At 38.4% G+C, this 15885-nt stretch overlaps 1 protein-coding gene and 1 long non-coding RNA gene across 12 annotated transcripts in view; one reads left to right on the forward strand and one right to left on the reverse strand.

The window, feature by feature from the left end:
• The window catches only part of LOC116577522, a 34245-nt gene extending 22578 nt beyond the window's left edge, over nt 1–11667 (forward strand). For both annotated transcript variants that reach the window (XR_004280528.1, XR_004280529.1), the window contains one exon: nt 10620–11667. This is a non-coding gene — a long non-coding RNA (uncharacterized LOC116577522). The remainder of the gene's footprint in view (nt 1–10619) is intronic.
• Nucleotides 1–15885, reverse strand: part of LOC116577513 (leucine-rich repeat-containing protein 37A-like) — a 52571-nt gene that overhangs the window by 14510 nt on the left and 22176 nt on the right. For 8 of the 10 annotated variants that reach the window (XM_032320816.1, XM_032320812.1, XM_032320818.1 and 5 more), the window contains 3 exons: nt 15133–15213; nt 7296–7367; nt 6677–6751 (listed from right to left, as the gene is read on the reverse strand). In XM_032320816.1, the coding sequence (XP_032176707.1) occupies nt 6677–6751; nt 7296–7367; nt 15133–15213 (228 nt within the window). Of the gene's footprint in view, nt 1–6676; nt 6752–7295; nt 7368–10584; nt 10655–15132; nt 15214–15885 lie in introns of those variants that run through there. The other 2 variants (XM_032320820.1, XR_004280526.1) reach the window with 2 other exon arrangements.

A 15885-nucleotide genomic window follows, 5' to 3' on the forward strand; every position in this document is an offset into this window, starting at 1 on the left:
CTTTAAGTTACTTAAAGTAAAATGGTAACTTAAAGAAATAGAGTGTGTAGTTTACAACCTTCTCACAAAGAATGCTTCAAACCCACGTGGCTTCACTGGTGAATTCTGCCAAACATTTAAGGAAGAAATAATGCCAATTCTACACAAACTCTATCAGAGAACTGAAGAGAAGGGGCTACTTCTCAACTCATTTTTAAGGCCAACTTTTGCCTTATCAAAACTAGACAAAGACATTACAAGAAAAAAAAAAACAGACGAATTATCTTTCATGAACACAGATAACAAAACTCTAAACAAAATTTTATTATATCAAATCCAACAATATATGAAAAGATGTTATATCATGACAAAGTGGGGTTTATCTCAGGATTGCAAGATTGGTTTAATATTTGGAAATCAATGTAATTTACCCAACTTAAACTAAAAAATATCATAAAATCATTATAATGGGTCGAAAAAAGTATCTGAAAAATCTAATACCCATTTCTGATTACCCATTTAAAAAAATACATTTGGCAAACTAGGAATGGAAGGAAACTTCTTCATCTTGATAAAAGACTTCTACAAAACAACCTAAATCATCATATTGAATGGCGAAAGACAAGTGCTTTCTCTTCAAGATCACGACAAAGGCAAGGATGTCTTCTCTCATTACTTCTCTTTGACATTGCATTGAAGGTTCCAGTCAGTGCAATACAGCAAGAAAAAGAAATATAATTAAAATGGAAAGGAAGAAGCAAAACTATATTTGCAGATAAAATGATTATCTATGTGGAAAACCTGATGGAATCTATAAATAGTTTACTAGAACTAATAAGTGAGTTTATCAGGTTTTCAGGATAAAAGATCAATATATAAAAATTAACTTATCTCTAATACCTAGCAATCAACAATTAGAAGTTGACATTTTAAGAAATATTACTTATATTAACACCAAAAGTATAAAATACTTAGAATAAATTGTGGAAGATGTAAAAGGCTTGCACACTGAAAACTATAAAATATTCCTGGGAAAAATTAAAGAAGACCTAAATAAATGAAGAGCTATAAAGGGTTCATGAATCAGAAGATTCAGTATTGTTAAGATATCGCTTCTCCCCAAATTTGTCTACAGATCAAAATCCCAGCAGAATTTTCTGTAAAATTTGGCAAGCTAATTCTTAAAATTCATATAGAAATGTAAAGCTCTTAGAACAGCCAAAACAGCTTTGAAAAAGAAGAACAAAGTTGGAGGACTAATGTTACCTGATTGTAAGACTTATGAAGATACACGTTCAAGGCTTTGTGATATTAGTGTAAATTTAGACAAACAGATCAAAGACACAGAATGGAAAGTCCAGAAGGAGAGATACAGACAATTTATTTTCAGGTTCCAAGGCAGTTGAGTGGAGAAAGGATAGTCTTTCCAACAAATGGTGCTAGAACAATTGGATATCCATAGGCAAAAAAGCAAAAATCAATCCAAACCATTAAATTAAATCTGTAGATTGCTTTGGGTAGTAACCACAGTTCATTTCATACAGAAATGAACTCAAATTGGTTCAAAGATTGAAATGTAAAATCTAAAACTATAAAATGTCTAAAAGAAAATACAGGAGAAAAATCTTTATGACTTTCATTTGGGCAGGATTTCTTAGATATGACACCATAAGCATAGCCCACAAAAGAAAAAAAATGGATAAACTGGACCCCCATAAAAATTAAGAATTTCTACCTTGAAAAGCACACTATTAAGAGAACAAAAAATAATCCACAAAATGGGAGAAAATACATAGTAAATTACATAGTAAATTTATTTGATAAAGGACTTGTTTCCAGACCATATAAAGAACTCTCAAAATTCAATAATATAGCTGAAAGGCAAATAAGCTTATGAAAAGATATCTGACATCATTAATCATAAAGGAAATGCAAATAAAAGCCACACACAAACAAAGGCCACTAAATACCTATTAAACTGTCTAAAATTAAAAACACTTACTATAGCAAGTATTAGCAAAAAATGTGAAGAAAATGGAGCCCTTATACACTGTTGGTAGGAATGTAAAATGGTACAACCACTGTGGAAAATATTTTTTTAAAAACCTAAACATCCACTTACCATATGAACCAGCCATTCTACTTCCAGGTATTTGCCCCAAGAGAAATAAAAGTATGTATCCATACAAAGACTTATATGTGCATAATCATAGAAGCTTTATTTTTAATAGCCAAAAATTGGAACAACTCAAATGTCCATCAATGGTGAGCAGATAAATTGTGGCACGCCCATATAATGGAATACTATTCAGCAATGAAAATGAATTACTGATATACATAACAACATGAATGAATCAAAATAATCATGGTGAATGAAAGAAGCCAGTTAGATAAGAGTATTTGCCACATTATTCCATTTAGATAACATTCTAGAAAATGCAAACTAATTTTTCATAACTAATTTTTTGTTACGAAAATTTATGGTTATGAAAATTTATCTATGGTTACTACCCAAAGCAATCTACAGATTTAATTTAATCCCTATCAAAATTCCAACAGCATTTTTCACAGAACTAGAACAATTATAAAATTTGTGTGGAACCACAAAAGACCCCCGGAATAGCCAAAGCAAAAAAGAAAAACCAAATTGAAGGTATCACAATTCCACATTTCAAGTTGTATTACATAGCTCTAGTAATCAAAACAGTATGGTACTGGCACAAAAACAGACACATAGATCAATGGAACAGAATAGAAGCCCAGAAGCAAACTCAAAATTATATGGTAAATTAATCTTTAACAAAGGAGGCAAGAATATGCAATGGGAAAGACAGTTTCTTCGATAAATGTTGTTGGGAAAACCGGACAGCAACATGCAAAAGAATGAAACTGGACCACTTTCTTACACCATATACTCAAAATGGATTAAGGAACTAAATGTGAGATCTGAAACCATAAAAATCCTAGAAGAGAACACAAGCAGTAATTTCTCTGACATTGGCCTTAGCAACATTTTTCTAAATATGTCTCCTGAGGCAAGGGAAACAAAAGCAAAAGTAACTATTGGGACTACACCAAAATAAAAAGCTTCCTCATAGTAAAGAAAACAACCAAAAAACTAAAAGACAACCTACTGAATCTGAGAAGATATTTGCAAGTGACATATTCAATAAAGGTTTAGTTTCCAAATGTATAAAGAACTTATACAACTCAACACCAAAAAAACCCCCCAAATAATCCAGTTTAACATGGGCAGAAGACATGAAGAGACATTTCTCCTAAGAAGACACACAAGGGTGCCTGGGTGTTTCAGTTGGTTAGTCGTCCACCGTCAGCTCAGAGCATGATCCCAGGGTCCTGGGATTGAGCCCCATGTTGGGCTCCCTGATCAGCAGGGAGTCTGTTTCTCCCTCTCCCTTTGCCCCGCCCCCTGCTTGTGCTCTATCTCAAATAAATAAATAAATAAATAAATAAATAAATAAAATCTTTAAAAAAGAAGACCTGGAGTGCCTGGGTGGCTCAGTGGGTTAAGCCTCTGCCTTTGGCTCAGGTCATGATCTCAGGGTCCTGGGGATCAAGCCCCACATCGGACTCTCTGCTTGGCGGGAAGCCTGCTTCTCCCCCTCTCTGCCTGCTTCTCCACCTACTTGTGATCTGTTTCTCTGTCAAACAGATAAATAAAATCTTTAAAAAAATACAATTACGTTTAATACTGAATATAATCCTAGGACATTCATGAAAACCATTCACAAATCCCAAATTAAGAATGCCTGAATTAGGAGCGCCTGGGTGGCTCAGTGGGTTAAGTCTCTGCCTTCGGCTCAGGTCATGATCTCAGGGTCCGCAGATCGAGCCCCGCATCGGGCTCTCTGCTCAGCAGGGAGCCTGCTTCCCCCCACCCCCACCTGCCTGCCTCTCTGCCTACTTGTGATCTCTCTCTCTGTCAAATAAATAAATAAATAAAATCTTAGAAAAAAGACCTACAGATGGCCGACAGACACATGAAAAGATGCTCATCACTCATTATCAGGGAAATGCAAATCAAAACCACAATGAGACCTCTGTCAGAATGGCTAAAATAAAAACAAAATAAAATAAAACACAAACAACACATTTTAGTAAGGATATGGAGCAATGGGAACTTTGTGCACTGTTGGTGGGAATACAAATTGATGCAGCCACTGAGGACAATACGGAGGTTCCTCATAAAAATCAATAGAACTACTCTATGATCCAGTAATTGCACTGCTGGGTATTTAACCAAAGAATACAAAAACACTAATTCAAAGCAATACACATACCTCTATGCTTATTGCAGCATTATTTACAATAGCCAAATTATGGAAGTAACCCATTGACAGATGAATGGATAAAGAAGATGTGATAAATATATATATATATATATATATATATATATATATATGTATAAAATATACTAGGATCCTATCTACAATCCCAGAATGTCCTAGGATTTATATATGATATATATTCTGGGATATATATATATATATGTATTTATATAGGATATATACACACACACATACACACACACATACATACATATACACAGAATATTATTCAACCATAAAAAGAATGAAATTTTGCCATCTGCAACAACATGGATGGAGCGAGAGAGTGTAATGTAAGTGAAGTCAGAGAAAGTCAAATACCATATGGTCTCACTCTTATGCGAAATTTAAGAAACAAACAAACAAAAAAATGAGCAAAGGGGAAATAAGAGAGAGAAAGAGACAAATCAAGGAACAGACTCTTAATTATAGGGAACAAACTGATGGTTACCAGAGAGGACAGGGGGTGGGAAGACAGGTAAAATAGGTGAGTTCATCAAAATTTAAAAATTAAAAACTTCTGGTCTTCAGAGATAAAACAGAACGGAGACAAGCTACCACCTGGGAGAAATTTGCTAAACATCTATCTGAGAGAAAGAAAGGACTTTTTCCAGAATTAAAAATTGGATTTGGGCATGCCAGGATGGTTCAGTTGGTTGAGTGTCTGACTCTTGATTTTGGCTCAGGTTATGGCCTCAGGCTTCTGGGGTTGAGCCCTGAGTCAGGCTTCAGGTTCCGTGGGGGTCTGCTTGAGATTCTCTCTCTCCATCTCTGTCTGCCTCTCCCCTACCACACTCATTCACTCTCTCTCTTTCTCTAAGATAAATAAATCAATCTTTTAAAAAAAGGAAAGGAAAAGAAAAACGGTTTTGAACAGACACATCATTTTAAAAGCTGTCTGTACATGAATAGACAGTCAACATCATGAGCTGTTAAGAGAAATGCAGTTAAAGCCACAATGAGATACAGCTACATACATACCTACAACAAAGTCTAAAAAAATTTTTAACTGAAATATAAGATGAAGATCTCATATGCTGCTGGTTGGAATGCAAACTGATGCATCTACTTTATTTTTTTTTTAAAGACTTTATTTATTTATTTGACAGACAGAGATCACAAGTAAGCAGAGAGGCAGGCAGAGAAAGAGAGAGGAGGAAGCAGCCTCTCCGCTGAGCAGAGAGTCCAATGTGGGGCTCGATCCCAGGACCCTGGGATCATGAAGGCAGAGAGGCTTTAACCCACTGAGCCACCCAGGTGCCCCTGATGATGCATCCACTTTAGAAAACAGGTAAGTAGTTTGTTGTTGAGATGGCACACGTGGGCATATGGGGGTGGGGAGGGGCGGGGAGAGGAACAGGGAGAGAGGATCTGAAGCAGCCTCCACACTCAGCGTGAGCCCCAACTGGAGGCTTGATCTCACGACCCTGAGATCTTGACCTGAGCCGAAAACAAGAGTTGGACACTTTACCGACCTCCCAGGTGCCCCCAGGTAAGCAGTTTCTTAAACAGTTAAATACACCCTTAGCGTATGATGTAGCAATCCTACCATTAGGTATTTCACCAGATAACCAACTTAAAATTTACCTCCCCCAGAATGAAAGCCGTACGCTCACACAAAAACCTGCATGTGACTGCTTTTTGCAGCTTTATTCATAAGCCCCAAAACTAAGAACTTAAACATCCATTGGCTGATGAATGATAAACCGGTGTGACCACACAACAGGAACCCTACTCAGCAATGAAAAGCAATGAACAGCAGAGAGCTGCAGCCACGTGGAAGGATCTCAAGAGGGTGACGCTGAGTGAGAGAAGCCAATCACAAAAGACCGCACTCTGTCTGATTTCGTTTATAAGACCTGGTGGAGGGGCGCCTGGGTGGCTCAGTGGGTTAAGCCGCTGCCTTTGGCTCAGGTCATGATCTCAGGGTCCTAGGATCGAGTCCCGCATCGGGCTCTCTGCTCAGCAGGGAGCCTGTTTCCTCCTCTCTCTCTCTCTCTGCCTGCCTCTCTGCCTACTTGTGATCTCTGTCTGTCAAATAAATAAATAAAATCTTAAAAAAAAAAAAAAAGACCTGGTGGAAAAGGCAAAGCTAGAGGGACAAAAATGAGGCTGGTGGCTTTCCAGGGGCTGAAGGTGGGAAAAGGGTATTGACTACGAACAGAAATGTTCTGTATCTAGAATGTGGTGGTGGATACATAGCTATATGTCTGCCCAAAGTCATCAAACTATATACTTAAAGAGTAAATTTTATTAATGAAAATTACACCTCAATAAATCTGACTTAAGAATAAAACAAACCTAAATAAAGAACAAAGTGAAAGTAAACACAAGAAAAATCAGCTTACAGTTTTTCCAATTCAAGGGTCATCATGAGGATGCTCTCAATTGTTGAAAGGGTCACCTGTGTCGTTCCCAAGTCTCTGAAAGAGAAAGCCCAAACATGCATGATACCAAAGACAAAAATTCTGCACCTAAAAAGATACTTAACATGTGATTACTTCAATTCTGTCGAGCCAGCTCAAGACTTAACTTGCTATGGACAGTAATTTCAGAGAACTCTTACGGAAGAAATTTAAATTTATGTGCATCATCAATCACTTTGGTGATCAACAGTACAATCTCTTTTTGCTGTTGTCCTACTTCTCATTCTCAATTGCATCCACCTCTCTTATTTTTAAAAATAATGTACATCTTATTCCACTTTTCTTTTGGAGACAAATGATATTTCTACATATGTGATAAATGATATTTCTGCCTACATCTGCATGTTCCATATCTGTATAAGCTCTTCAATGCTGCTCTGCAGGTTGTCTAGCCCATATACATTCTTTCTTTGCCAATAATTCTTATTTTGATAACCCAGTTAAAATTTAAATTATGACTTTTAATCAAAATGCAAAATGCTGAATCTTTTAAAAAGAGCAGAAATCATCTCATGACCAATGAGATTGTGGTAATACTTACAAATATTTTAATGCCGGCAATTTAAAAAGATATGAATCTTCAACAGTTGTCAGAGGATTACGATTGAGAATTCTGAAAAATGCAATGGAATTAGAATTATCTACCATGAAGTTTTATGTTCATTTTTTGGCATGGAACTTAAAGGTTAAAAGTAATCATTTTCTGCCTTTGCCTATAAATCTGCAAAGCATTCTTCCTTTGGAAACTACCCAGGTCTCTGGATGATAACATGGGGAAGAGAAAGAGAAAAAACATCTTTTTTTAGGTGGATGGCAAAGGAAAACTATGTCAAAGAACTTTTCCTAAGTTGAAAACCCCAAAAATGACTACACTAGTAGAAAGCCGTGGCTCTGTAGGAAATGTGCTATTTCTAGTGCCCTCCATGATTCAAGGTCTCTAGAAATTTTAAAATTTCCACAGCTTAAACCACCCAGTTAAAGACAAAAAAAGGACCAATTCCTCGGTTTTGTAGTGAAACAAGAGGGTTTAAATGTAGGAGGAGCTGGTGAAAACTACACTCCCACCACACACTTCGTGTATCCTTGTATCACAGCCTTTGTCATAACATGTAGTCACCTGTTTCCTTGTCAGCCTCCTGGACTGTCAGCTCCTTGAGGGCAGGGACCGTACTTGATTGCCATTGTTGGCTCTGTGCCTGACATAGTGCTTATTATTTACTAGTTACTTAATGAATGTTTGTTGAATAAATAAATAACATGTCATTCTTTGACACAAATTTTTATTCTAAAATGTAGATTTTATTCTCAATTCTTTAAAACAAAAAAGTAAAAGAAATAGGAAGAAAGAAAAGAAAATCTGCCTTGAGGTTGACTCTACTCAAGAATTACTATTGTACTTTTGCCAGATATTAGAAAGACAAGCATCACAACCAATGCTATTGGGCTGTAAGGCATCTGTGATCAACATTTCACATTTAATCCTCACAATAACCTTATGTGATTGATATTATCATTACCCCATTTTACAAACGAGGAAACTGAGGTACCGAGAGGTTATGTACTTTGTCCTAGATTGTCAAGCCAGTCAGAAGCAGGGCTGGAATTTGAACTCAGTTTTGACTCTAAAGCCTGTGTGTAACTCATATGAAGAAAAGGGGGTTTAATACAGCTGTTATCTTAAACTTAACTTTGAGAGCACTAAATACAGAAATACTTTGTTGAACTTCATCTCTCCATCTGGGAGAGCTTCTCTGAGAATTACATTTTCTATTTTTATTCCTTTTCTCTAATCATCTCCCATGATTAAGTACTTAATTAACGAATGGTCATTGAGACTTTAGGGATTTAAAGCCATTTTCTATCTTAGGGATATAAAGCCATTTTATCAGTGAAAGTGGGAAAGCGAGGACTTCTGAAAATTCACCCTCCATAAAAGCAGCAATGACAACAACAACAAAAAACCTGGCAAAATGGTCAGAATCGATTTTTTTTAGAACTGTGGAAAATTCTACCAATGGACTTGCAGCAACTCAGAGAGCATTTGTTAAATAAAAATTTATTAATTTCTACAAGAACAGGGAGAGCTCCCCTCCCTTCTAAAACCCTCAGTTTGTGTCTGTAGTCCATAGGTGTGTACCCAAGAGAATTAAAAAACATATGTCCACACAAAAACTTGTATGTGAATACTCATAGCAGCATTATTGATAATAGTCAAAAAGCGGAAATAAGCCAAATGTCTAATAACTGAGGAATGAACAAAATGTGATGTATCTATACGAGGGAATGTTTTTCAGCCTTAAAAAGGAAGGAAGTACTGAGAGATGCTACAACATGGACGAACCTTGAAGCTAACATGCTGTGTGAAAGAGGCTAGACTCACATTTCTATGAAATGTCCAGAATAGGCAAATCTGTAGAGACAGAAGTTAAATTAGTTGTCGCCACGGCCTGGGAGTAGGGAAGAATGGGGAGTCACAGCTGGTGGGTATGACACTTCTTTTTGGAGGTGATGAAAATGTCCTGGAATTAGCGCTAACTGTTGTCTATCAAAGTATACCATTGGACTGTATATTTTATAATGTTGCATATTATGTGGGTTGAATCTCAATTAAAAAAAAGAACCATCTTATAATAAATAGAGCACCAGTTGTCAAAAGACCAAATATGTTGGTACGTGGAGAAAAGAGGAGCAAAGATTCAGACTCTTCTACACAATGGAGGTCAGAGGGAGCCAATGGTGAGGCTGGGAGTCATGCTTTCTTGGGAGGAGGAGGGAGAACCATGCATTTTTGTTCTTGCCTTGAAAATAAAGGCAAGGCTATTTTTTCCTATTCTAGCCCATGCTCCTAGATTTTTTTCTTAGTACCATTAAAATGTTGGATTTGTAACACTAGTTAATATTCAGTAAGATCACGTTGTGAAGAGGAAGAATTGGGAGGGTTACATGTCTGGTTAGACACAATTCCTCAACTTTGAGGCTTTGAATGTCCTTTGCTTTGAAAAAAAAATTGGCATTAAAATCTGTAAGCTTACTGGTAAGCAGTGTGCTCACTTAGAGAGAACTCTTACAACTCAATAAAAAGACAAGCAAGTGAGCTCCTGTGTGTCTTTCCCTGCCTAACCTCCCCACCACCATTTTTAAAACATGACTATAAAGCATTATGTACCCAAACAATTTAAGAGTTTGTTATCCTTCCCCCCAAGTAACCCCAGTTCTCCAACCCTCCAGTCTTTCCTGGGTGCTCACCCATGGCCTTGTATCTATCATCTCAGTGTTTCCTCCTAACCAGACCACCCTGGTCCTACTGAGATTTACATCCTGTGTTTATCCCTAGTGAAACCAAAATACGGGGCCACTCTAAATTATCCTATTTTCTCTTCCTGTCTTAGTGCTGTCTTTTCTTCATGAAAGCTGTGCCTGGGGGAAGGGCAGAATGAGAACTGACCCAACAGTTTACATGTGGGGTTCTCCGCAGTAACTGTTTTTCTACAAACCACGAAACAAATGATTTTAGATGCTCCAAGTTCATCACACTAGAGACCACTTCCTTTCCAGTTCAATTCCCTCATTTCACAGATAAAAGGTGTGCTGACTCCAGTCCACCAGGTTTTTGGTATTCACGGGCTTATCCTTATGGGAGTAAAACATAGCAACAGTTATGAGGCTTCAAAGGCTGTCTCATAATCAAAGTTGAAGAAATAATGTTCTAAATGATTTTCTAAAAATATATCTTATTTGAAGAGGAAAACAAGTATTCTTGCAAAAGCCTTTTGCTGCAGAACAATGGGACAGATGAAAGGTAGCTCACAAAACAAGGGAACATTTCTTACCTGTAATTTTTTTTTCTCCAAATTCTTCTACACAGGTCCAGACAGATGGGCTACGTATCGTTTCTATTAACTGAGGAGACAGAGAAGAATTGAGGACTGAAGCATGTCATCACTGTCCTGAATGTACTGAAATCCTAACAGCTTTAGCTGAAAAAATGTCCAAAGCAGGCAGTGAAAATAAATTTAAAATAGGACAAACTCTAAACTGTCTGTGCTAGAATCCCAAGGCAGGCAGGGAAAACTGGCTCCTTGGAGGAAGGCAGTCAAAGAATTAAGTAGAGTGACCTAGACCCTGTTCCAGTATGTTTGAAGTACTTGGGGATGGAGTAACCCCTTTCCTTTATTCATCTACATAGGTCCATGAGCCACGAGGACATAACTCCCCATGTGAAGGTCCTCAATACAAGACATCTAACTTCATGACGTCAATCCTTTCTCGGAGGCGGGGGAGGGCGAAGGTTAAAGAATCTGAAATGGTGGGCCTATATTCGAGTCCAAGTTCTGAGAACAGCTTTGAAGAAGAGTTCCTGACAGTGAGGAGGAGCGGAAGCAGCAAGGGCCCTTGGAATCAGGCTAGGTTTGAATTCTGGCTGTCACTTCCTGGTAAAGTGACTTGAGTGACAGCTCGGAGTCTCAGTATCATTTACCTCATGAGGCCATCCAAGGATTAAATGAAAAGAGCCTGTGCGAAGCAGCTCGCATAAGGCGGGGCACAGAGTCGGTGCTTAGTGCTAATGATGTCTGTCCTGGGCAGTGAGCAGAAAGCCTGGTGCTGCCCAGAGGTGGCATGGCCAGTAGCTCCAGAAATGTGGTACTGTCATAGGGAAAAGGAGTTCTTTGCTCCACAGGTCCTATTCCAGCTAGAGACCAACTCCAAGCGACAACTCACAAAACGACAAATAGTCATCATTCAGCACTTAGTCCAAGGGAATGTGGAGCTGCGTGACTCGCAGAGCTCCTAAGTGGTCCTGCCACCTCTTCACGGTGAGCCTAGGCAAATTGCCCAACATCTCTGAGTTCCAATTTCCTCTTCCCCAAAGCGGGGATAACAATACCTACATTGCAAGAGCTGTTGGAAAACTGAAAATGAGATACATGTGTTGAGCACATGCCTGTGTTGAGCATTTTCTATGTGCCAGGCACTGAGAGCGATGGGCACAACTGTCTGGCTTGTACGATACGTAAAAGCCCCTAGCAGAGTGCCAGGAACCCGGTGAGTGCCTACCAGAGGTAGGTAATAAAGAAATGTTATGGGGATAGCAGAGGAGCTACTATGCTCCCGAGAGAAAGAAGATACGTTGCTATATACATGGGAAGGATAAGATGTGGCTGGAGGAAGGAAAGTATGGTAGTTGCTGGGTCAGACTATCTCAAACCTTTCGAACTATTACAAATAGAAAAGAATGAAACAGCCACTTGAAGTACCCTCAGAGGACAGACCCGAGTTGTTATTTTCATCCTTAATGTTTATGCCTTTCTGAATCCGAGAAGAAGCTGCCAGGATTTCCAGTACATAGCAAAAAGTGATGACAATACCCTGAGGTGTATAAACTTGTGTGTGCACACAGCCACCTAAAGGAAACTGATGCTGGATGACGGGGGAGCATTAGGCTGTCTCTGGGACCGCAGCTCGAGTTGCCTTCACAGTGTGGCCACAACTACCTCAGCGGTATTCTCAACAGAGGGGTACATAATTCAGTAGGGATAAGGCTGAGATTTCCCTCTTTCTCTCTCAGTGTTCATGTTCTTGGCACAACACTGAGGCACCACAGATAAGCCAGAGTGTGCTTTTGCTCTATGTGGATTAGGTAGAGCCCTTCTACATTGTACAGTCCTTCAGTTTCTAAAATCATGGAGCTTGTATTGTTAGAACCAATGAAGTGACTAAAAGAATTTAAAAAAATAAGCCATCAGTCTGGACCTGTGTAGGTGAATGAAGGAGAAGCACTTTAAAGTCAGAAAAAAAAAAAAAAAGGTGTACTTAACATTTAGGATTATCAACCACTGCTGGTTTTCCATAATAAATTTCATTCCTGATTTCATCTGAAAGAGATAGGATTATTACTACCATTCAAAAAGTGGTACCTTATTAAAACCAAATGAAATAAAACCCCCCAAAATGGTACCTAATTAATAAGCTCTTGGCATGTCTTTGAGGTGGATTTCAGATTCCAAAATAGACTTTACCACACTGCTTACTAGTTTACTCGGTACTTATCAATAACTTAGAGGTTCCATTCAAGAAACTTATTGAGTTATAATTACCTGAAACCCAGGGCTAAATCAAGGATCTTGTGGGGCCTGAACCTTACCTACTTTGGGAAATTCTGTCTAATAAAAACATACAAAATTATGAATACAAAATATTGCTAGGACCCCTTGGAAGGGGCCTATATAAGTGAGGAGCCAAGAATCTGAGATAAATTGAGATCAATCCACCTCAGCTGGGGTCTCTAAGCTTTACAAACTAAGTTAATGCCAGAGAAAATATTGTTTCAACTTTTATAAACACCCTGGTAATGTATCAGATAGGTAATAACATGATGTAATTCGAGAGGTGGCATCTTCTCTTGGCAACTTGCCTTTGGAAGGAATGCAATAAAGTTTATATCTGACGATGGCAAACATTTCCTGAAGCTGACTACTTTGTCTATTAGAAAAATTTGGCCCTAAACAAAGAAGGAAACTCGCTCCCAATACACACTTCATATATTGTGATAATCTTTCGGAAGGAACCGTGCATTAGTTTCAGCAGTACAGCTCTATTCAAATCACGTGACATGTGTATTAATTTATCTTCAAACCCAGCTTGCTCTGGCTCTTTGATTACCTTTTCCTGTCATTTAAAAGACACGCAGAAACTCAGAACAAACAAGTTGTCGTCTTGTCCGTTATGAATCTTTTCTATCCCACAACCTGTTCCCTACTTTGTCAACTCCCTACCTTTTTAAAAAAAATTTAAAAAAAATTTTTATAAACATATAATGTATTTTTATCCCCAGGGGTACAGGTCTCTGAATCGCTAGGTTTACACACTTCACAGCACTCACCATAGCACACACCCTCCCCAATGTCCATAACCCACCACCCTCTCCCCTGCCCCCAGCCACCCTCCGTTTGTTTTGTGTTACCTCCCTACCTTGAGGCCCCGCTCTACACAGGTGCTGTCATGGATCCCGTGTGCTTTCCCATCAACACCCATCTTCCTCCTTCCCATATGTAAGTTTCTTGGGGATGGTCCCTGTCTTACTCTTCTTTGTACCCCCCAGGACTTAGTACAGTGTTGACACATACTGGGTATGGCGCTCCGTGAATGTTTTTTGGTGAATCCATTAATTTTTGTCAACTGATTTCATCCTAGTTTTTCCCGTGTTTGCCTAGCTAACTACAATGAAATGCAGATTCTTTTAAGAGACTCCCAGTATGTTATAGCGTGCTTAGTAAAGGTGGCGAATTTAAGACATGATTCTTCTTGGTGGAAAAACTCACTGAGCCTGTTCTCTGGTTGCTGGCAAAACAAAAAACTGACCCTCGGGACTCCTTCCCCAAGTCAGGCATCAGCACATTAATATGAGGAGAGAGGAGGCCACCACAGATGGACACCTGCAGCAACTGTTCCTCCAGCTCCAGACACAACCTCAAGACCTTCATCTGAAATAAACCGTGTCAAAGTGTATTTCTGAATGATAAGACAGGTAAGACCATCTTTTCCTCAGAGGAGGATCTTCCCCTTGTGTCTAAAATCCCCGTCAGGCCATTGAACACACCCACTAAGATCTGCTTATGTCACAGAGAAACCACAGAATTTTCCAGCTGAAAGGAAATCACCCACCTCTTATCGAAGAGGAGTCAGGAAGGAAAGCATGTGGAATTAGGCTACAGCAATGTATTTTCTTTATGAACGTTTTTCACACTACAACTTAACATAAATGGCATCTTTTTCCATACCTCAAAGGTTCCTATTGCCCCCAGATAATTTACTTCAGAGGTATATATTTTCTGCTCTGGGTGAATGGGGAGAGAAGTGCCCAGGAGTGTTTTCAGGAGTTCTTTCCACTTTAGCATTTAAAAGAAATTGATGGCTAAGCAAGCACCCACACTTTTGCTTCCTGTAGAACTCTGTGCTAAACTTTGTTCTTTCAAACTTTATTTTTCATGCCTTGAAGCAGTTAGGAACTTTGCACATGAGCAGGAATCAAAGTTAAATTCAAAAGTAGCATTTCAAGGACCCTGCTCCTGTTGGAGAAGCATCGCTGTTGTGGATTCCCAGGATAATGCTATGCTGATTTGTTATTTGTTATTTGCTTGGGGTCTTTTACTGCCCACACCAAAGCTGAGTCCTAGGGAAAGCGGAGACTGCCATTTTTGAGACAGACAAGTCTCTTGGCCTCTTTGTACCTGAGTTTCCTCATTTGAAAGAATGAGTAGATTTTAAGACATACTTTTCAGAGTTCATACTGGACTTATTACACCCACCGAACCAATAACTGTATGTTTTTACACATGGTATTTTTTTTTTAACATGTATTCATTTTCTATTTCACTTACAACTTGTGTAAAAACTGCATTCCGTGCCAAGCCTGAAATGTTCCAAAGCTCAGTTCCGTGAGTAAATTGCAACCAAGATTTCTAAAAAAAAAAAAAAAAAGACAAAAGCAAAAGAAGAAAACAAAAGATATTCTTTCAGATCATTTAATCTTTGCTAGCGATTCCAATTTATATATGATAAAACATAATCTCAATCCTCTCTCAGTACACACAAAAATACTCACTATGGAAGATACTTACTTTTTTAAAAAAATTGCATGAAAGATTTATACTTTCATGTTTATACATGTGGTGCATTAGATACAGATCAGTAAATGTTTATTAAATACTTGTGTTAAGTAATCTTTATCTAGAAAAATGTTTCGCAGTGTCAGCGCTACTGACATCTGTGGTTGGATCATCTTTGTTAAGAGAGGCAGCCCTATGCACTGTGGGGCATTTAGCAGCATCTCTGGCCTCCGCCCACTAGACGCCAGTAGCTCATCTCCAGTCTGACAACCCAAAATGTCTCCAGACACTGCCAAATGTCACCTGGGTGCAAAATCACCCTGATTGAGAACCACTGCTCTAGAATGATTCGGTCTGATCAGTATAATAATTCTCACATTAATCTTTGCTACAGACAAAAAAAGATTTGCTACATAATTTTAGTAGCTTTCTACTAATAAAATCTCAGTCATATTTCAGAGTGATTATAACAAAGAGGCTTAAAATTAAGTTTTTTAAAAATTCCAAATATAATGAAATTATATT

The sequence above is a fragment of the Mustela erminea genome, chromosome 18, assembly GCF_009829155.1.
Source record: "Mustela erminea isolate mMusErm1 chromosome 18, mMusErm1.Pri, whole genome shotgun sequence".
NCBI classification, from domain to species: Eukaryota; Metazoa; Chordata; class Mammalia; order Carnivora; family Mustelidae; genus Mustela; species Mustela erminea.